This window comes from Balaenoptera acutorostrata, chromosome 10 (assembly GCF_949987535.1).
Source record: "Balaenoptera acutorostrata chromosome 10, mBalAcu1.1, whole genome shotgun sequence".
NCBI lineage: Eukaryota > Metazoa > Chordata > Mammalia > Artiodactyla > Balaenopteridae > Balaenoptera > Balaenoptera acutorostrata.
The window spans coordinates 84,007,491-84,027,479 of NC_080073.1; the positions used below are offsets into that span (position 1 = coordinate 84,007,491).

At 51.8% G+C, this 19,989-nt stretch overlaps 3 protein-coding genes across 4 annotated transcripts; 2 read left to right on the plus strand and 1 right to left on the minus strand.

The window, feature by feature from the left end:
* The first annotated feature begins 1,603 nt into the window (after positions 1 to 1,603).
* On the plus strand, positions 1,604 to 2,898 carry IER3 (immediate early response 3). The gene is made up of 2 exons (XM_007194002.3): positions 1,604 to 1,858; positions 1,958 to 2,898. The coding sequence occupies exons 1-2, from the start codon at positions 1,649 to 1,651 to the stop codon at positions 2,216 to 2,218; spliced, it is 471 nt and encodes a 156-aa protein (XP_007194064.2). The 5' UTR covers positions 1,604 to 1,648; the 3' UTR covers positions 2,219 to 2,898.
* A 460-nt stretch (positions 2,899 to 3,358) lies between these two features.
* Positions 3,359 to 14,712, plus strand: FLOT1 (flotillin 1). 2 transcript variants are annotated; one of them, XM_007194004.2, is made up of 13 exons: positions 3,359 to 3,545; positions 3,726 to 3,934; positions 4,234 to 4,309; positions 4,397 to 4,487; positions 4,714 to 4,857; positions 4,995 to 5,114; positions 5,203 to 5,298; positions 5,504 to 5,656; positions 12,147 to 12,328; positions 12,486 to 12,531; positions 12,653 to 12,790; positions 13,040 to 13,204; positions 14,326 to 14,712. In XM_007194004.2, exons 2-13 carry the CDS (start codon positions 3,892 to 3,894, stop codon positions 14,353 to 14,355), a joined length of 1,284 nt encoding a protein of 427 aa, XP_007194066.1. In that variant the 5' UTR covers positions 3,359 to 3,545; positions 3,726 to 3,891; the 3' UTR covers positions 14,356 to 14,712. The 2 variants fall into 2 exon arrangements, with proteins under 2 accessions (XP_007194066.1, XP_007194065.1); XM_007194003.2 differs by having other exon boundaries at positions 3,878 to 3,934.
* Positions 14,713 to 16,307: 1,595 nt separating this feature from the next.
* Positions 16,308 to 19,971, minus strand: TUBB (tubulin beta class I). The gene is made up of 4 exons (XM_007198380.3): positions 19,732 to 19,971; positions 18,212 to 18,320; positions 17,832 to 17,942; positions 16,308 to 17,547 (listed from the first exon to the last, which is right to left on the minus strand). The coding sequence occupies exons 1-4, from the start codon at positions 19,786 to 19,788 to the stop codon at positions 16,490 to 16,492; spliced, it is 1,335 nt and encodes a 444-aa protein (XP_007198442.1). The 5' UTR covers positions 19,789 to 19,971; the 3' UTR covers positions 16,308 to 16,489.
* Between the last annotated feature and the right edge of the window lie 18 nt (positions 19,972 to 19,989).

Here is a 19,989-nt window from a genome sequence, read left to right on the forward strand (position 1 = left end):
TTGTCCTGAGATTTGTTTTTCTTGTGATTCCCCAAACACATCCTGTACTTTTCCAGCTCAAGGCCTTTGCTGATTCCATTCTCTTTCTCAGTCATCTTCCACATCTGACTCTGTGGTATCCCACCCACCATTTAAGGTCATCTCAAATGCCATTCTTCCCTGATGCCTCATGTGATTGATTAGACAGACAGGAACAGCAGCTCTATTGGGTTCCCCTTATACTTAGTCTTCCATTTTCTTGGAACCTGATGCGCTTGCTTTAGATAAAGCACTTGGCTCACTTAGCAGCATACGTGCTGAAACCTACCTCAGTACTCAACAGTACCTTTTAACAGGGTGTCTGGCCCTGTTGAGTGCTCAAAAGATGTTAAATTCTGTGTCCATGAGCAGCTTTCTCTAAGGCAGTTATGAAAATGTGTCAATTCTCTCTTGTGTAATTATCATTACCACAACATTTGCATAATGTCTCACAGTTTAAATGTTCTTCACATAAACTTAAATCCAGATGGCTGCTAACTTCTCACCTTTGTATTTTGTGGTCCTCTGCTCCAGCCATGTATGAACATTTCTGCACATTGCTGGGTTGCCCCTGTGCAGTCTCTGCACCTTTGTTCTGTGTGTGTGTGATGTGCATATTGAAGGGGAGCAGAATATGCCACCCCAAAATGTCCCACTTTGGCATGTGGATTATTTGGAGCTGAAGGAAATCAAGACCCCCGCAGACAACTGCCTAAATAATTTAGGCATGGGGCCTGGCCCAGAGATAGCTTTCATCTGAAAGACTTACCTGCTTAGCAGGGCAAACATCTAATTAGCAAACATCAGCTTTTATCATCTTCCTGTGAATTACCCACCTCCCCTTCAAGCCCCAGGCCTCTTTCCCATTCCTTAGCTCAAGATGGCATGTAAGCCTCAATTGCCCGACTGCGTTTGAGTCTCAAGTCTTCGTGGGCTCCTGTAAGTACGCAATTAAATTTGTTTTCTCCTGTTAATCTGTCCTATGTCTAATTATTAGACCAGCCAAAGAAACTAGAAGGAAAGGAGAAATTTTTCCGCCTCTACAATGTGGTGTGTGTGTGTGTGTGTGTGTGTGTGTGTGTGTGTGTGTGCGCTAAAGCAGGCAGGGTTGTGTCCGTCTGTGTGTGCTAGTGTGTTCACTTCTCTTAGGCATCTTGGCTATTTCTGTAGTGACTTCCCTCCTAGGCTGTATGTTTTCTGTGTTCCTACAAACTTGTGAATGTGCACCTGTAACTGTGGTTCCTTGACTTTGCTGGGTCAGTATTGTAGTAGGATGGGCAGACTTCCTTATGTAACCCTTCCTGCCTCTCCAGAGATGGGGCTTGTGGCTGAACCTTCTCAAACTGTCTGTGAGCCCCTCTCCAGCTGCCACATGTCCCGACATGTGCCCGCAGTCCGGAATTTTACCCGCCTCCACTCACAACTCACACACTCACGACACACACTTGGGTGCCTACGGTTGCACTGGCCAAGTCTCCACCCCCTTCCTTTGCTTAAACTTCGGAATTTCCAGCCGACCGGCCAACCGCTCCCAGCAGCGGGTGGAGTTGAGAAGGGCCCGCCCAGTTCTCGGGGTACAAAACTAGCTCTGCAGGACTGCGCGGCCACTTGTCCTTCAGCTCAGAGCACAATGTGTCATTCTCGAAGCTCCCTCCCCACCATGACCGTCCTGCGGGCTCCGACACCGGTCCCCTCCACCAGCCCGGGACCCCAACGGGGCTCCGGTCCCGAGATCTTCACCTTCGACCCTCTCCCGGAGACTGCGGTGGCCCCCGCTGCGCGCCCCAGCGCCTCCCGCGGGCACCGAAAGCGCAGCCGTAGGGTCCTCTACCCACGAGTGGTGAGTGTCGCCGAAGTGGACAGCCCGAGGGAAGAGCAGGGTGAACCGCCGGACGCCGGGGCCCCGACCTGACCTGTTGCCTTTGTTATCTCCCCACAGGTCCGGCGTCAGCTGCCAGTCGAGGATCCGAACCCTGCCAAAAGGCTGCTCTTTCTCCTGCTCACCATCATCTTCTGCCAGATCCTGATGGCTGAAGAGGGTGTGTCGACACCCCTGGTCCCGGAGGACACCCCCAGCGCGCAGTCCCCCGCGCCCACCGTTGCGCCCCCGGTCCTCGAGCCCCTTAATCTGACCTCGGAGCCCTCGGACTACGCTTTGGACTTCAGCACTTTTCTCCAGCAACACCCGGCCGCCTTCTAACCGGACTCCCTACACCCCCAGAAGAATCTGAAAAACCAAGAAACACTGGGTGTACCTGGTGCGAGAGAGAGCGTATCCCAAACTGGGACTCCCAAGGCAATTCGCACTCAGAACACTACAGCGGAGATGCCAGCCCGAGCCTGGGAGAGACAGGCACCGACATGCCGGGGCTAGGCCGGGTGGGGAAGGAGAGCGTCGTTATTTCTCATTGCTTCTAATAATATTTATATGTATTTATGTATGTCCCCCTAGGTGATGGAGGGGTGTATGTAATATTTATTTTAACTTATGCAGGAGTGCGAGATGTGCTCCTTGCTGCAAATGCAGATCTCTGGGTATTTATTGGGCTCTGGGGGATTGGTGGAGGCCGGCGCCCAGAACTGAGCGAGGCTGGGAAGAGGGATGGAGGAAACCCGGGTCCGAGAAGGCGCCCGGGCTGGGAGTCAAGGACGGTGGTGGGTCGTAGTAGGTTTAGCGGGTGACATACTCAGCCCTCCAGCATCTCAACTCGCGGGTCTACTGTGTGAGGCTTCGGTGGACCGTTGAGAATAAGGTCCTTGGCCTTCGATCTCCTCGAAGTTGCCCCCAAGGGGTGGCTGCGGGGTCGGTGGGCTGTCAGGGGGCGGCTATGCGGTCGCCAGGTATGTTCTGTGAACACAAATAAACTTGATTTACCGTCAGCAGTCATGTGAGTGTCTCTTTGCAAGCCATAGTCCCCCATTCCTCATGGCCTTCAAGCGCCTGGGCCCGGCCGGAAGAGCCGCGGCCAAGTCACCAGCGGGCGCTCCTCCCCGGGCCCCTGAGCCCCTTTTTCCCGAGTCACGGAACCCAGCATCCGGTAATCGGATGCTGTCGTACGTTGCCCAGTCTGCGATTTTCCCAGTTTGTTCTCGAGGGGCAAATCCGAGGTGAGTCAATCTCCCTTGCCCCGGGGTGCCAGACCCGCTGAGGTCACGTCCCGTAGGGCGGGGCGTGGAGCGGTCTGGGCGGGGCTCCGGAACCCGGAAGGGCGGCGAATTGGGGGCCGCTCCACCCGACCCCGGGCTGGCTCGGCAGCCCGGGTGAGCCGGGGCTCGGGCGGGCTGCGGACCGGAGCGCGGCCTGCTGGGAAAGGGGCGGGCCGAGGGGGGGGGCTGTTGGTCCGCCGCGGGGGCGGGGTCGCGTCTGCCGCAGCGACAGGGTGCGGCCTGGTGGGGGGCAAGGGCGCCAGCGCGGGCCCAGCTCCCAGGCAGGCTGTGCGCGAGCGGCCCCTGCTCGGCTCACAGGTCCCCTGCGCGTCCCAACACTGCCCCGGACCCCGGCCAGGCCGCTGCCCGCGTCCGGGAAGGTAGGTGGGGGTGGGGTGGGGAGATGGAGTCGGGCTGTGGAGGAGCAGAGACGGTGGCGCAGGGGTCTGGGGGTCTCCAAGGTCCGGGAGAGCTTTATCAGATAAGGGGGAAACCGTCGTCACTGAAGGTGGGGCGCGGCAAGGGGCTGGGAGTCGCTGGGTGACTGCGAAATTTCACAGGGTAAAGCCTTAGCGGATCCGTGGGCGCGGAAGGGACTGGGCCGCGTTGTCTGCAGGCGGGGCGGGACTGACAGGAAAGCGAAAGGGTTCACTCCTGTGGACTCCACAGTGCCCCTTGCTATCAGCAAAGGCTTTCTCTCCTCCTCCTCCAGCTCCAGCCTGAGCCATGTTTTTCACCTGTGGCCCAAACGAGGCCATGGTGGTCTCCGGTAAGTATTGTTCTCTGCTCAGCCAGTGACCCCCAAGTCCCCGCAGAGGTCTCTTCCCCCTCTCCCCACCAGCTCCCCAGCACCAGACCTTCTGCCCACCCCACCCCCATGGCTGCAAGCCACCCACTTGTGGTGATTCCCTGCCGCTATGCTTCCAAGGCCTACACTGCCCACCGCTCCTGCCAGCGCCCAGATTTCTTCGTGGGGATTGCTCCCCCCTCCCTTCCCCAGTTGTCGTCCACATTCCAGCTCCACCGTGGCCACCGGCCACCACAGCTCATTGCCTCCTCACCGTGCAGGTTTCTGCCGGAGCCCCCCAGTCATGGTGGCTGGAGGACGTGTCTTTGTCCTGCCCTGCATCCAGCAAATCCAAAGGTAGGTAACAAGAGAGCTAGGGAAAGGGAACCCCCCTTTTCTCTCTTTTCTCCTTTTCACACTGTCCACCCCTTCTTTTTCCCCTAGGATCTCTCTCAACACACTGACCCTCAATGTCAAGAGTGAAAAGGTTTACACTCGCCATGGGGTCCCCATCTCAGTCACTGGCATTGCCCAGGTGAGGCTTTCAGAGCCTTTCCCCCAAAGTCCACTCCCCCATCACCTTCTCTGTCCCCAGACATTAAGAATCTTCTGACCATGGCCTTCCCTACCTCTGCCTATGGAGAAATTTCTCTGCTAGTCTCAGCTTCTCCAGGGATCCCCAAGGCACTTGACTCTCCCTGCTTCCTCCCTGTCTTCATGAGACCTTCACCACACCCTCCCTAATCCTATTCTGGCTACAGGTGAAAATTCAGGGCCAGAACAAGGAAATGTTGGCAGCTGCCTGCCAGATGTTCCTGGGCAAGACGGAGGCTGAGATTGCCCACATCGCACTGGAGACGCTGGAGGGCCACCAGAGGGCTATCATGGCCCACATGACTGTGGAGGTGGGCCTGAGGGCAGGGAAAGATCTGGAAGGGATGCCAGAGTGAGAGGGGCCTAAGGACCGAGCTAGTCTGTAGGAGACAGTGGTCAGAGGATCTGAGAGCTTACGTTCCTTCTTCCCTCCACCGTGTTATCCTAGGAAATCTATAAGGACAGGCAGAAATTCTCAGAGCAGGTTTTCAAAGTGGCCTCCTCAGACCTGGTCAACATGGGCATCAGCGTGGTCAGCTACACCCTGAAGGACATTCACGACGATCAGGTAAACCTAGGCAGTTGCTTCTCCCCGCTTTCCTGCTCCCATCTGTTAAACCTTCCCGAGGACTGTGATATCTGCAACTCTCCCACAGGACTATTTGCACTCCTTGGGGAAGGCTCGAACAGCTCAAGTCCAAAAAGATGCTCGGATTGGGGAAGCGGAGGCCAAGAGAGACGCTGGGATCCGGGTGAGAGATCTGGGGGTTGCTTGGTCACCGTGGGCTTATTGTGCACCTGGTGGAAGAGGGGATGGCATGGGGGCTGGTGGAGCAGGGTTGGCAGAAGATATAAATGAGGCCGGGCCTGGGGTGAAGACAGAGGAGCTTGGTGGAGAGCAGGCTCTCCCCCTGGGGCCTTCCCCTCCCTACTCTGACTCCCTGCCTGCATGGACAGGAGGCCAAAGCCAAGCAGGAAAAGGTGTCTGCTCAGTACCTGAGTGAGATCGAGATGGCCAAGGCGCAGAGGGACTACGAGCTCAAGAAGGCTGCATATGACATTGAGGTCAACACCCGCCGAGCACAGGCTGACCTGGCCTATCAGCTTCAGGTCAGAGCCCCCATGCTGGCCCGGTGGCCAGGCTGGACTTCACTCCCTCCCCGTTCTTCTCAGGCCACCACTCTCTCTCATATTCTAACTCTGATCCCCTTATTCTGGCCCTCCATTTCTGACCCCACTCCTCCTTATGAGGAAGATTTAAAAGACCTAAACGTTTCAGCTGAAAAGCAAAGAAAAGGCCTAGAAAGGATGCGCTCGATAGGGCTGATCACGGGCTTGGGGCAGGTTGTGCCCTGTGCCAGGGCACCTGGATGAGGGGGTGAACCAGAGCTAAGGTCCAACCATGCTCCACATCGGGCCTGGGTGAATGGGTCTGCATCCACCCAGAGGAAGGGGTGCCTTTTTCTAATTTGCACAGGGGTACTCCGTGGGCCCACAGCAGCCCTGGTGATCACAGAAGTGCGTGAGGAAGGAAAACGTGTACTTGGGCTTTGAATCCCACAAAATGAGACATGGGGGCCCTTGAAAATGCAGGGAGGTGTAGTCGATCCTCATCGTTTGTGGATCCCATATTTGAGAATTTGCCTCATCACTAAAATTTATTGGTTATCTCAGAACCAGTATTTTTTGTACTGATGACCATTTGCAAACATGCGCAGAGTGGAGAAAACTTTGAGTTGCCTGATATGTGCCTCCCAGTTGAGGTTGAACAAGAAGATGTTCTGCCTTCTTGTTTCGGCTCATACTGTAAACAGTGTCATTTTCATAGTATATTCACTGCCACATTTTTTGCACTTTTGTGCTTTTTTTTGGTGATTTCACAGTTTAAAATGTCCCCAAATGTAGTGCTGAAGTGCTGTCTGGTGTTCCTAAGTGCAAGAAGGCTGTGATGTGCCTGATGGAGAAGATATGTGTGTTAGATAAGCTTCTTTTAGGTATGAGTTACAGTGCTGCTGGCCATGAGTTCGTTGTTAATGAATCAACAGATATGTTACATATGGTGTCTTTAAGCAGAAACACATAAAACAAGGATATATAGGATTTCCCGGGCGGTCCAGTGGTTAAGACTCCGTGCTTCCAGTGCAGGTGGTGCGGGTTCGATCCCTGGTCGGGGAACTAAGATCCCACATGCTGCACATCTCGGCCAAAAAAAAGGATATATATTGATCTGTTTATCTGTTATGACCAGAGGCTCACAGGAACCTAAACCTGTATTTCCCTTAGGAACAAAATAAGTGTTCTGTTAATTCAGTGTTTATGGCTACTTTATAAAACAGAACTACCATAAATAACGAGAATCAACTGTACTCTGAGACCTTTACCCAAAGGGTAGCAATATTATGAAATTCATTTTTGCCAAGAGTTGGTACAGGGTGAAATTATGAAATGCAACACATCTTTAGTTATGATGTTAAATCCCTGGATGGCTTGACAGGTACCTGAGTGTGGCATAGTACTTTGCTACTCAAAGCGTGGTCTGCCTCCCAGCAACATCAGTATCCCTGGGGAGCTTGTTAGAAATACAAAATCTGAGGCTCCAGCCCAGCTGACCAAGTCAGAATCTGTATTTTAACAAAATCCCTAGGTGATTCATGTATTGATACACATTGGAGTTTGAGAAGCATTAACATAGTGGAAACCACCAGCTTGGGTGGGACTTAACCCACCCAAGGATAAGGTCCTTAATCTTCTTCTCAACATGGCTCTCCTTGTCTGCACATCAAAGGGCTGGGCTGGTTTGGGTTCTGTTCAGCTTTTATTAGTTCCTCATTTTGTGCCAGCCAGGCTTTGTGCTAGGTGCTGGGGAAATAAGGATTTACTCAACAGGTATCTGTTAAATGCCTGTTATGTGCCAGGCATTGTTTTGGAGGTGAGTATATAAGTATGAATGAGACAGAATAAGATTCCTGCCCTCATGGAGCTTTACATTATAATACACGAAACCACTAATAAGCAAATAACCTTCACTGGCTCTAATTACATGAAGTGTTATGAAGGAAATACATGGGTGGTACTTTACTGGGGGGATACTCTATTAGGTCGGGGGTGATTAGAGAAAGCTTCGGTGAGGAAGTGATACATGAGATAAACCCTGAAGATGAGAAAGAGCCAATGATGTAAAGAGTTGTGGGCCAAGAACATTCTAGTCCAGTGCTGTTCAAATAGAACTTTCTGAAATGATGGAAATGCTCTATATCTGTGCTGTGACGTTGAGCACTTGTAATGTGGCTCGTGTGACTGAGGAACTGAATTTTTAAATTTTTTATTTTGATTTAAATAGCTATATGTGGCAAGTGACTAGGCAGGGGACTGGCACATGCAAAGACCCTGATGTAGCAAAGAGCTCGGCGTGTCCCAGGAACAGAAAGGAGGTTTCTGATCCAGTATGGCTGGTGTGCTGTGAGTAGGGAGAGGCAGGCGGGACCAGGTCTCCTAGGGTTGGGGTGGCCGTGATGGAGACTTAGAAGATTCAAAGCACAATGGGAAGCTATTGGAGAACTTTAAGCAGGGAGGTGCTCTGGTCTAATTTACATTTTTACAAGGATCAGTACAGCTGTTACGTGGAGAATTGATTGTCAAAAGAGAAGAGAAGGGGGCTTCCCTGGTGGCGCAGTGGTTAAGAATCCGCCTGCCAACACAGGGCACACGGGTTGGAGCTCTGGTCCGGGAAGATCCCACATGTCGTGGAGCAACTAGGTCCGTGCGCCACAACTACTGAGCCTGCGCTGTAGAGCCCGCGAACCACAACTACTAAAGACCGCGCACCTAGAGCCCGTGCTCCGCAACAAGAGAAGCCACCGCAATGAGAAGCCCGCGCACTGCAATGAAGAATAGCCCCCGCTCGCTGCAACTAGAACAGCAACGAAGACCCAACGCAGCCAAAAATAAATAAATTAAATAAATAAATTTTAAAAAAAAAAGAGGAAGCAGGGAGATGAGTTAGAAGGTTTTTCAAAGATGATGGATTGCATAAATGCAGCAAATAGCACTCCCTCTTAAAACCTCACTAAATCCACATAAGGTGATTAAAAAAAAAATAGATGGAAAGAATAGGAACAGAAGCAACAGAAACCATAGCATCATTTTGGACGCTGGAAAGCCGTGGTAATTGACCAAGGAGGTCTGAGACAGCTGAGCCCAAAGCTGCAGGGGAGAAAACAATGAAATGATCTGAGGCTCAGGAGCTGGCAGCACCAGGGGCCTCTGGAGCTGTGATGAAGACTGTTGAAATAAGGAGAAACAGGTGAAAAGTGACTTCTCAGAGCGCTCTGGCTCCCTGCCTCTGGGTAATGCTCCCTTCTCTGCCCCAGTAGACTTCTGGAGGTTTATTATCTGATGAGAGTAGACCAGAGGACATGACCTGGGGCCAGCCAGGCACAGGTGAGGGCCTAAGTACTTAACCAGTAACAGGCATGAAGAGACTGTCTGCCTATTGAATGCTGAATACTGACCACTTCCCCTAACCACTCACCCTACATGGCTCTCAGAACCCCCATCTTCCAAAGAAGAGATCAGAAGACTGCTCTGGGGAACATGACCAATCCAAGATGAATGACTTGAAGATCCTGAATCTGAGGTTCCTCAGCAGATGAACTGCCTAGGTAAGCCTAGATTGAAGCTCAAAGCCAATGAGCCTCACCCACATACCCAGAGTTTCCCTTCAGTGTTTCAGACCTTCCTCCCTGTGAGCAGACAAGCAAGGAATCCCTGACATATGAGGGATCCTGCAGCATGGAAGACAGGCCAAAACCACAAGCAGAGCAAAGCAATTTGAAGGATACATACTACGCAGGGAGAAGAAAGCTTAAAAAAAAAGTTAATATCCTCAGTGATAAGAGAGTAATTCACATCTAGGAAATCAGGACATAGAAAACAAAAAGCTTTTAGAAATTAATAAGATGGAAGAACTGAAAAAAAAAATCACAGTGGAAGAGAAATTCTAATAAATTTCCCAGAAAATAGAACAAGACAGAAGGAAACATCAGAAGGAAATCATCAGTGAAAAGATTCAAACATGTTTATCTGACTTTCTGGATTGAAATGGTCCACCAAGTGCCCAAAACAGTGAATGAAAAACATCTACCTTGAAGAACATCACTGTGAAATTTCAGAACACTGAGAATAAAGAAAAGAACTAAAAGCTTCCAGAGAGAATGAACAGATCTCAAGCAAAGGGTCAGGCATCAGAATGACTTCAGATTTCTCAAGAAGCTAGAAGACCCTGGAACAATGCCTTAAAAATCTGGTGGAAGATTAATAACAACCTAGTAACCTGTACTCAACCTAATCGTCATTCAAATAGAAGAGTGGAGTGGGGCTTCCCTGGTGGCGCAGTGGTTAGGAATCCGCCTGCCAATGCAGGGGACACAGGTTCGTGCCCTGGTCTGGGAAGATCCCACATGCCGCGGAGCGGCTAGGCCCGTGAGCCACAACTACTGAGCCTGCGCGTCTGGAGCCTGTGCTCCGCAACGGGAGAGGCCATGACAGTGAGAGGCCCACGCACCGCGATGAAGAGTGGCCCCCGCTCGCCGCAACTGGAGAAAGCCCTTGCACAGAAACGAAGACCCAACACAGCCAAAAATAAATAAATAAATAAATAAATTTATTTTTTAAAAAAAAGAAATTGAGAATATAGTTAAAAAAAAAAAGAGTGGAGTGAAAATCTCAGAGAAGCAAGATCTGAAAAAACTTATTGCCCACAAACTCTTTCTTTTTTTTTTTAATTAATTAACTAATTAATTTTTGGCTGCATTGGGTCTTCATTGCTGCACGCGGGCTTTCTCTAGTTGCAGTGAGCAGGGACCACTCTTCGTTGCGGTGCATGGGCTTCTCATTGTGGTGGCTTCTCTTGTTGTGGAGCACGAGCCCTAGGCGCGCGGGCTTCAGTAGTTGTGGCTCGTGGGCTCTAGAGCACAGGCTCAGTAGTTGTGGTGCACGGGCTTAGTTGCTCCGCAGCATGTGGGATCTTCCCAGACCAGGGATCGAACCTGTGTCCCCTGCATTGGCAGGTGGATTCTTAACCACTGTGCCACCAGGGAAGTCCTCCACATACTCTTTCTGAGGGAGCTGCCGGAGGTTGAGTCTGAAGAAGAGAGAGAAGGAGGGGTGGGTAGGCTCCAACACAGGAACACCGTGATGCTTCACATGGGGGCCAAGAGCAACTAGTCCAGTTTGGAACAGGTTTGAACTTTTAGGGTCAAAGACAGTACAGGGTGCCACATCCAGAAGCACCCTTCCTCTGGAGTGAACAGATGGGTGTTCACTGTAAAGGCAGGGGCACCATCTCTTGTGTTGATGAGCCCCACAGGGAAGATGGTGCACATCTGAGCCAGAGCAATGAAGCAAAAAGTGTGTTCCTCCCCCGAACCTCTCCTCACTGACATCTTGGCAAGAGCCTTCTGATCCCTCTACTCTGCAAGGGATAAGAAAATGAAATCTGCCTAAGTAAGAGAAAGTCTATGTATACATGTTCCTGTAGTTGCTTACAGTATACTGGGAAGGATACACGACAAGCTGGTCATGGTGGTTGTTTCAGGGGAAGTGAACCAACCAGGTGGCTTGAGAAATAGGTGGGAGGAAGCCTTGCTTATCACTGTTTACTTTTTTTAAAAATTTGAACCACATACAAAAGATAAAAATGACACACACACAGCCCCCAAAAAGATAGTTGGTGAGAGAAAGAAAAAAAAAAAAGTTGGTGAGAGAACTTTTCAGGAGTTAGTTGACAGTGGCTTGCACTAAGGTAACCGCCACACAGATGGAGAGAAGTGCATGGATTTGAGCGTGACTGGAGGTGGAGGATGGCCACCATGCACTCAGTGCCCACCACGTGTTCATACTCTAGAGGGAGACTTGGTGGAGAAACAAGGTGATAGGAGTTCAGTGGAGGGATACTTCACCTGGCCTGAGGGAGAACAGCGGCTGGGTTCCAGCCCTATCCAGCCCTGAAGCTGAGACTACGTGGGGAACAGCCCTAACCGTTGCTATTGGCTCTGATAGGGAAGATCAGGCCACCCCCCCTCGCCCCCCAGGCCATGCCTTGGATCTGTACGGGAAATGGACTCCCTTGGGCAGGCTGAACCCACTGGGACCGCCTTCATGTGCCCGCTCTTTTTTTTTTTTTTAATTTTTTTGAATTGACACAATATCAAGTCTTTTTTTTTTTAAGTAAGTAATTTATTTATTTTTGGCTGCACTGGGTCTTCGTTGCTGCGTGCAGGCTTTCCCTAGTTGCGGCGAGTGGGGGCTACTCTTCGTTGCGGTGCACGGGCTTCTCATTGCGGTGGCTTCTCTTGTTGCGGAGCACGGGCTGTAGGTGCGAGGGCTACAGTAGTTGTGGCCAAGGCACGTAGGATCTTCCCAGACCAGGGCTCAAACCCGTGTCCCCTGCATTGGCAGGCGGATTCTTAACCACTGCGCCACCAGGGAAGTCCCCCTGCTCTATTTTTATATCCCGCCCTGGAGCCCCGGCCCTAGCTTCCCTGCCTGCTTCCTGGCCGCTTGCTCTTCAGCTCTGACTCTGAGCATCCCTCCTTCCCAGGTGGCCAAGACGAAGCAGCAGATCGAGGAGCAGCGGGTCCAGGTGCAGGTGGTGGAGCGGGCCCAGCAGGTGGCAGTGCAGGAGCAGGAGATCGCCCGCCGGGAGAAGGAGCTGGAGGCCCGCGTGCGGAAGCCGGCGGAAGCCGAGCGCTACAAGCTGGAGCGCCTAGCAGCGGCAGAGAAGTAAACACCCCTTCCTGGCCCCCTGCGGCTCCTTCACCACCTGGGCGCCCCCAGGCGAATTGCTGAGGCCTTCTTTACCCGTACTCCTCCTGTGGAGTCTTTCTCTCAGAGCGAGGGCTCTTCCTCAGCTCCTCCCTCCACTCCCTTGTCTGCCCAGGTCCCAGCTGATCATGCAGGCAGAGGCAGAAGCCGAGTCTGTGCGGGTGAGTCAGCAGGTGGCTCTTGCCGGCTTGTGGAGGGAGTGGGATTGTGCTGGGATTGTGCTGGGATTTCTTGTCCTTAACTACCGCCATCAGTACCCCAGGCGTCCTGTACCCTCCTCAGATGCGTGGGGAAGCCGAGGCCTTTGCCGTAGGGGCCCGAGCTCGGGCCGAGGCTGAGCAGATGGCCAAGAAGGCAGAGGCATTCCAGCTGTACCAGGAGGCTGCTCAGTTGGACATGCTGCTGGAGAAGCTGCCCCAGGTCTGGGGGTCGTGTGGACAAAAGCAGCGGAGGGACAGGAAGAGGGAATGAGGGGTGGGGGAAATGAGGGGCTGGGAGAGAACCAGGCTAGGGGCCATAAATTCGGGGTGAGAATTACAAGCCAGTGACCAGAGTGAGGGAGGGTGATCCTCACAAAAGTGAAGGACAGGGATCTTAAAACCCAGAGTAAGGAGTCTTAGGATGGGTGTGGTCAGACTGCAGGTGCTGAGTGGGCATCTTACCTACCAGGTGGCAGAGGAGATCAGTGGTCCCTTGACCTCGGCCAATAAGATCACACTGGTGTCCAGTGGAAGTGGGGCCATGGGGGCGGCCAAAGTGACCGGGGAAGTGCTGGACATCCTGAGCCGCCTGCCGGAGAGCGTGGAGAGACTCACAGGCATCAGCATCTCCCAGGTGAGGGTTTCTAGGGCGGGGGCTGTGGAGCCGAATCGCCAGGTTCTTATGGCATGTGATGCAGCGGGCCTAGCATGGGGCCAGCACCCAGGAGGCCTGGGGGCCGCTGACGTTTATTAATTGCTTTCTGTGTGCCAGACACAGTGCTAAGCTTCTACACAAATGGTTTAAAATTTTTTTAAAATCAAACTTCCTTTGGGGTATGTAGGGTTTTACAAAGTAAAGAAACTGAACTTCCAGTTTAGCCCATGTCATACAGCTGGTGAAGCTGGGCTTCAAACCCAGGCCAGCTATCTCTGGAGCCTGTGCTCTTGGTCACCCCACTAGTAGAAGGAACTAGCTGCAGCCTGTTGACAATTAATTCCAAGGCATATCACTGCTTTTCTTGGTGCCTGTTTATTCACCTGTAGATTATGGTAGAGATCAGAGAGTAGGACCTAGAGCCAGACTGTTTTGGTGTGAATCGTGGCCCCAATGCATGCTGTGACCTTGGAAAAGTTAATCTTCTCTGCACCTGTTTCTTCACCTTAAAACTGGGTTAATAAAAGTAACTACCCTGTTGAATTGTTAAGGGGATTAAATGAGTAGATATTTGCAGTGTTTAGAACAGTGCCTAGCATGTAGTAAGTACTATATAAGCGTGTTAAAGGACTTCGCTGGCAGTCCAGTAGTTAATACTCCACGTTCCCAATGCAGGGGGTGTGGGTTCGATCCCTGGTCGGGGAACTAAGATCCCGCATTCTGCACAGCCAAAACAACAACAAAAACAAAACAAAGAGTGTGTTAAATAAAAAATGCATATATAAATAAAAGCACCAGACTAAATCAGTTACCTTCGAGCTGGGTTCATTGGAGTCTCCTTGAGGTCTGTAGTGGATAATTGGGAGCTAAGGAGGGCCTGTGCAAGCAGGGATCTGGCTCCCTTCACCCCTTTGCAGTAAGTAATTCATTATTATACAAGAATCCAAATGACCGCTTGGCAAAGGGGGTGAGGTCGGGTACCAGAAAAAACTAGAATACTCACGGAAGTATGCGTCCTCCCTGCAGCCTGTTCATCCAGATGGGAGCCTGGGAGAGCAGGGCACCTGGCTCCCATAGTCATCACTGTTGTCTTTTGCCAGGTGAACCACAAGCCTCTGAGAACAGCCTGAGCCCTCGACCTTCGCGATGCCAAGCCTCATAACTCAAGTTGCCTGAATGGTCCCAATACTGCATGCACTTCAGCTGGCTCCCCAAGCACATCGTTTGACAGCGGAGTTCCACCGCTTGTCTCTCCTTGCCAAATAGCCTGTCCCTTGCCTTGGAAGGGAAGGGTTGCTCCCTTTTCCAGCCCCGTACTGCAGACTGCCAGTCCCGCAGGGGTCCCATGCCAGCCTTCTGATGATCCCACCCCCAACTTATTTAACTTAATCTACTGTCTGAGCCTGTTGTCCAGAATTCTTCCTTGACCAAGCCTTGAGGGGTGGTCTGTAGGTTCTCAACTTTGTCAAATAAATTGCTATTAATAAGTACTGATACTTATGAACAGTTAATACAGCAGAACTAATTCAAAATGAATGCTAGAATGTAGCTTTCGCCTTTGCATTCAATAGGCTTTTTACAATGGGAGAGAGGCAGTAGTTACTTGTATGTTGTTATAGAATTAATCCCCCTCCCAACCCTGAAGTTCCTTATAGTCAGCAAAGCATGCTGAAGTGGAAGCAATATCAATAATTGCATTAGTCCCTAGAATTACTGAAAATACGGCCAAGGGAAATTGTTACATTTGTTAAATTTCCAGGGCAGCTTTGAGACTATTACATTGTGCTCTTTGAAGCATGAGGTATTAGATGGAACATAGTTTAGAATGGGACCATGGTGTGACATCCCTCACTAGTGATTTTTTGCCTTAGGCTGAGAAAATCCACAGGATTACAGACATCAGCGTTACCCATAACAGAAAGGAACCCTGGATGCAGTCTGCATTCGGGATTCTTCTGGAGCACTGTTAAAAACAGACTGCTGGGGTCCAACCCATTCTGGTTCAGTACATCTGGGCAGGATTGTTCAAGGGGATGCTGATCTTGCAACCATGTGACATTCATCTCAGTTCCCTTTTCTGTCCCTAGATCTTGCATCTGAGCCTATACCTACCCCAGTTACTAAGACAGGTACAGGTGGTGGGTACCAGGGATTAAGGTGTAAGGATATTCTTCTCATCAGTTTATGGGAAGTAGAATATATTATATAACTGAACTTGAGCCCCATGCCTCCACCAGCGATCTTTCCCTGAATGAGCACACATCTCGCAACTTTTTTTTTCAGTTCCCGTTTATTTTTGGCTCTTGGGGCAATGTCATCTTTTCAATATGAAAAAAAGCAGCAAGTTCAACACAATAGAAATCTGAAGTGTAGAATAGGACAAAACCAAGGGTAGGCGGGAAGGCAGTAGCAAAAGTAAGAGATGAGGTGTTGCCAAAAGATGGAGGGTGTCCTGTCCCCTCTCTGGGGAATGACATTTAGGGGGTAGGTAGCACATAGCTTTCCATATAGGTACAGAAGGGCTGATAGTCATTTTTTTCTGTAAGAAAGGCAGGGCTGGGGAGGGGCTTTCTGGAGGCTTAGAGACTAGTCTCTCTTGCTCCTCTTGATCCCCTTTTCTGACCAGGGGAAAGGAAGGAATCCAACATTATGAAGGAGGTAAAGTGGAAGAGGGAAGAAGCCCAGGACAGAGCTTGGAGGGAGACTGAAAATGGAAATAATACTGTTAACACCTCCCCAGAAGCTGAGAGAGGAGCAGAGAGATACCTGGAAACTAGGACTTCAGTAGCCTGGATGCCCCTCTCCAAAACCCCACCCCTTCCCGGTAGGGACTTCTACCTGCTGCTTGGTTTCCTTTCCCCTGGGCTACCACATGGGCCTAGGATGGTGGTCATCTATCCGGGTTATCAGCACATGGTTCTGAATGGGATTTGATGAGACCCAGCTTCTTGAGAGTTTATCTTGAAAACAGAGAGGGAAATGTTAACTGGACAGATGGGAGGAGTGGGCACCAGAAGGAAATACAGGGTTACCCAGAATGGCAGAAATCTAGGTTCCCCAGAGTGGAAAGAGAGAGGAGACATTCAACAAACAACAGATATTTATTGAGCGCCTGTTATGTGCCAGGCACTGTTCTAGAACCCCCCCCCCAAAAAAGAAAAAAAAAGACAGAGGCAGAAAACGCAAATTCTGAGGGAGAGGAAAGGGGCGGTTGAGGAAGAAGGCGGAGGGGACTGAGAAGCCTGAGGTGATGGGGACTCGGCCTTAGGCCTCCTCTTCGGCCTCCTCACCGAAATCCTCCTCCTCTTCTGCGGTGGCATCCTGGTACTGCTGGTACTCGGAGACGAGGTCATTCATGTTGCTCTCAGCCTCGGTGAACTCCATCTCGTCCATGCCCTCACCTGTGTACCAGTGGAGAAAGGCCTTCCGGCGGAACATGGCAGTGAACTGCTCTGAGATGCGCTTGAACAGCTCCTGGATGGCTGTGCTGTTTCCAATGAAGGTGACCGCCATCTTGAGGCCACGGGGTGGGATGTCGCAGACAGCCGTCTTGACATTGTTGGGGATCCATTCCACGAAGTAGCTGCTGTTCTTGTTCTGCACGTTGAGCATCTGCTCATCCACCTCCTTCATGGACATCCGCCCACGGAAGACAGCAGCCACGGTGAGGTACCGGCCATGGCGGGGGTCACAGGCAGCCATCATGTTCTTGGCATCGAAGACCTGCTGGGTGAGCTCCGGCACAGTGAGGGCCCGATACTGCTGGCTTCCACGGCTGGTTAGAGGGGCAAAGCCAGGCATGAAAAAGTGGAGACGTGGGAAGGGCACCATGTTGACTGCCAGCTTGCGGAGGTCAGCATTGAGCTGGCCAGGGAAGCGGAGGCAGGTGGTGACACCACTCATGGTGGCCGAGACGAGGTGGTTCAGGTCCCCGTAGGTTGGCGTGGTCAGCTTGAGGGTGCGGAAGCAGATGTCGTAAAGGGCCTCGTTGTCAATGCAGTAGGTCTCATCAGTGTTCTCCACCAGCTGATGGACGGAGAGGGTGGCATTGTAGGGCTCAACCACAGTGTCGGACACTTTGGGTGAGGGCACCACACTGAAGGTGTTCATGATGCGGTCAGGATACTCTTCACGGATCTTGCTGATGAGCAAGGTGCCCATTCCAGAGCCGGTGCCCCCGCCCAGTGAGTGGGTCAGCTGGAAGCCCTGCAGGCAGTCACAGCTCTCAGCCTCCTTCCGAACCACATCCAGGACCGAGTCAACCAGCTCGGCCCCCTCTGTATAGTGGCCCTTGGCCCAGTTGTTGCCTGCCCCAGACTGACCTGCAATGGGGTCAGAAGGCAAGCTTGGTTAGTAAAGTGTGGAAGATACATGGCCACATTTCTACCTTTCAACTTTTGGAGTAATGCCAGTGGATGTATCTTCTCTCCCTCTCCTGTGATACACCTGTCGCCCCCCCAATTTACTATTTAAAGCAGTCACTACCTCCATCCTCCGTTAGATTTCAAAACACAGCCCTGTATAAGTTCTTCAGTACAATCATTTCCTAACTCTTGCTGCACCCAAATAACTTGAATAAGTATCTACTATTGTGTGTGTAACTCACCAAAAACAAAGTTGTCTGGTCTGAAGATCTGACCAAAAGGCCCTGAGCGAACAGAGTCCATGGTCCCAGGCTCTAGATCCACCAAGATAGCACGAGGAACATATTTGCCACCTACAGAGAATAACGTAGCATTGTAAAAACTGACAGACATAAAGGTAAATATTTGGGGGCTGGGAGGCAGCCGGGGACCCAAACTAGTGATTCCAGGCACTGCCACCAGGTGGCAGCAGAGCCGCTTTTGAGCCCCGATGGGGGAAATGAAAGGCCTCCAAAGGGAGAGAATGGATTCATTCAAAGGGGATAAAGGGTTTCCCAGGGAGGCAGAGACCCCAGCAAAGTGGGAGTGATGGGACCCGTGATTCACGGCCTCCTGCCCTCACCTGTGGCTTCATTGTAGTACACGGAGATGCGGTCCAGCTGCAGGTCGCTATCCCCATGATAGGTGCCGGTGGGGTCGATGCCATGTTCATCACTGATCACCTCCCAGAACTGCCGGGGGAGAGCAATGGGTCCTCAACAGCTCAGGTTCCAGCCAATTATACGCCCTCTACCGCCATTTTAATTCCAGATACGCCTGTGGCGGGCCCTCCCCTAGGGCCTGGCATTCCTTCTGCCTACCACACCCTTCGCCTAAACACCTGCACACGCGGGAAAACTGCAGCTTTCACTGCTTGGGATGTGAGATGCTGTGGAAGGTCCCGGCGATCGCAGGCACCGAGGTTGGTACATGGAGGCGGCCGACTTGCTCGGAGAAGCGCACCTCCCCGCCCCCCCTTCGCAGGGCACAAAGAGCTGGGGGCCGGAGAAAGGAGCCACTGCCGCAGGCGCCCACCCCGCCTGGCACGTGACCGCGGCGCAGGCGCGCGCCGAGCCGCCGACAAAGGGAGGCGCCGCGCGTGGGCGGGGCCGAAGCGCGAATTCCGCGCGGTAAGGGCGGGACTTGGCTCGGGCTCGCGCGCCCCCAGCCGGCTGGCCCGGCCGCATTGTCCCAGCGCGCCAGGGTCCCGCCCTTCTGCTCTAACGTAGCAGCCGCGCTTCCTCCCCGCCCCTCCCCCGCTACACTGTAACCGCGCGCAAAGGAAAAAAAAAAAAACCTCCCCCTTGGCCTCGGAATTTTATTTCTTCTTTAGCTTTTAATTTTAACCCCCTTGCTTTAAATGAGGTTTTTCTTCCTTTGTCCTACTCTTTGGCCCTGAGGAGCCCTTTTAAAGAAAGCACTCCCCCTTTCCCCTCGCTCTTTCTCCATATCTGTTCACGCCCTAAAAGGGTCTCGGTTAAGGGCAAATGAAAGAAACTGAAATTAGTCCAGCACATATTAGCCTTCCATGCACGAAAAACTGGGGGACCGCCCCTTGGGGATCGCGGGTGCCCGGAGACACCTGATCTTTTGTAAAGGATATCGCGTAGTGCAGCCCACCCTGGCGCATCGTGTCCCCCACATTTGGATCTGACCTCTCTGCAGCTGCCCGCCAGCCTCGCCCCTTCCCCCTCCGGCTTAGCCCTCCGAAGCCCCGCCAAGGGGGATGCACATGGGGAAAACCTCATCTCGCTTTGTCTCGGGCCGTTTCCGCATCTCCCTCGCTCCCGGGTCCTCGGACCGTTAGCAGATGCCCTTTTTAAGTAAAATTTTACAGAAACTCGGTTTTCCCGCCCCCTAAACCTGAAGGGTGCTTTTAACAGCTTCCCCAAAATGAGCCTGCCAAGAAAAATTCCCCATTTTTCAAAAGCAAATCCCAGCTTTGCATAATACAAACGTGTATTATATATACATACAACTTTTAAGGGGCAAAGCCTGACTAAGAATGGAGGATGCGAATGTCCCAGAGCCATTCGTCATAATTTACCTGGATTTTTTTCTTCTCAAAAATAAATATAGTCAAAAGAGGTTAAAAATCCTTACCTTGGCACCGATCTGATTGCCACACTGACCGGCCTGGATGTGCACGATTTCCCTCATTTTTAAAATTTATTGTAATCTTTTTGCTCGCCTCACAAGTGTGTACGGGGCAAGAAAATGATATGTAATTAGTTTTTCTCTGCTGCTGGTCGCAGGCTGGAAGGATGGGACGGGGCCCGGAGGCTGGAGCAGCGAGGTCCGAACTCGGCGGCAGGAAGGTTCTGAGAGGGAGAAAGGAGAGGGGAGGGCGCGGGAGGAAAG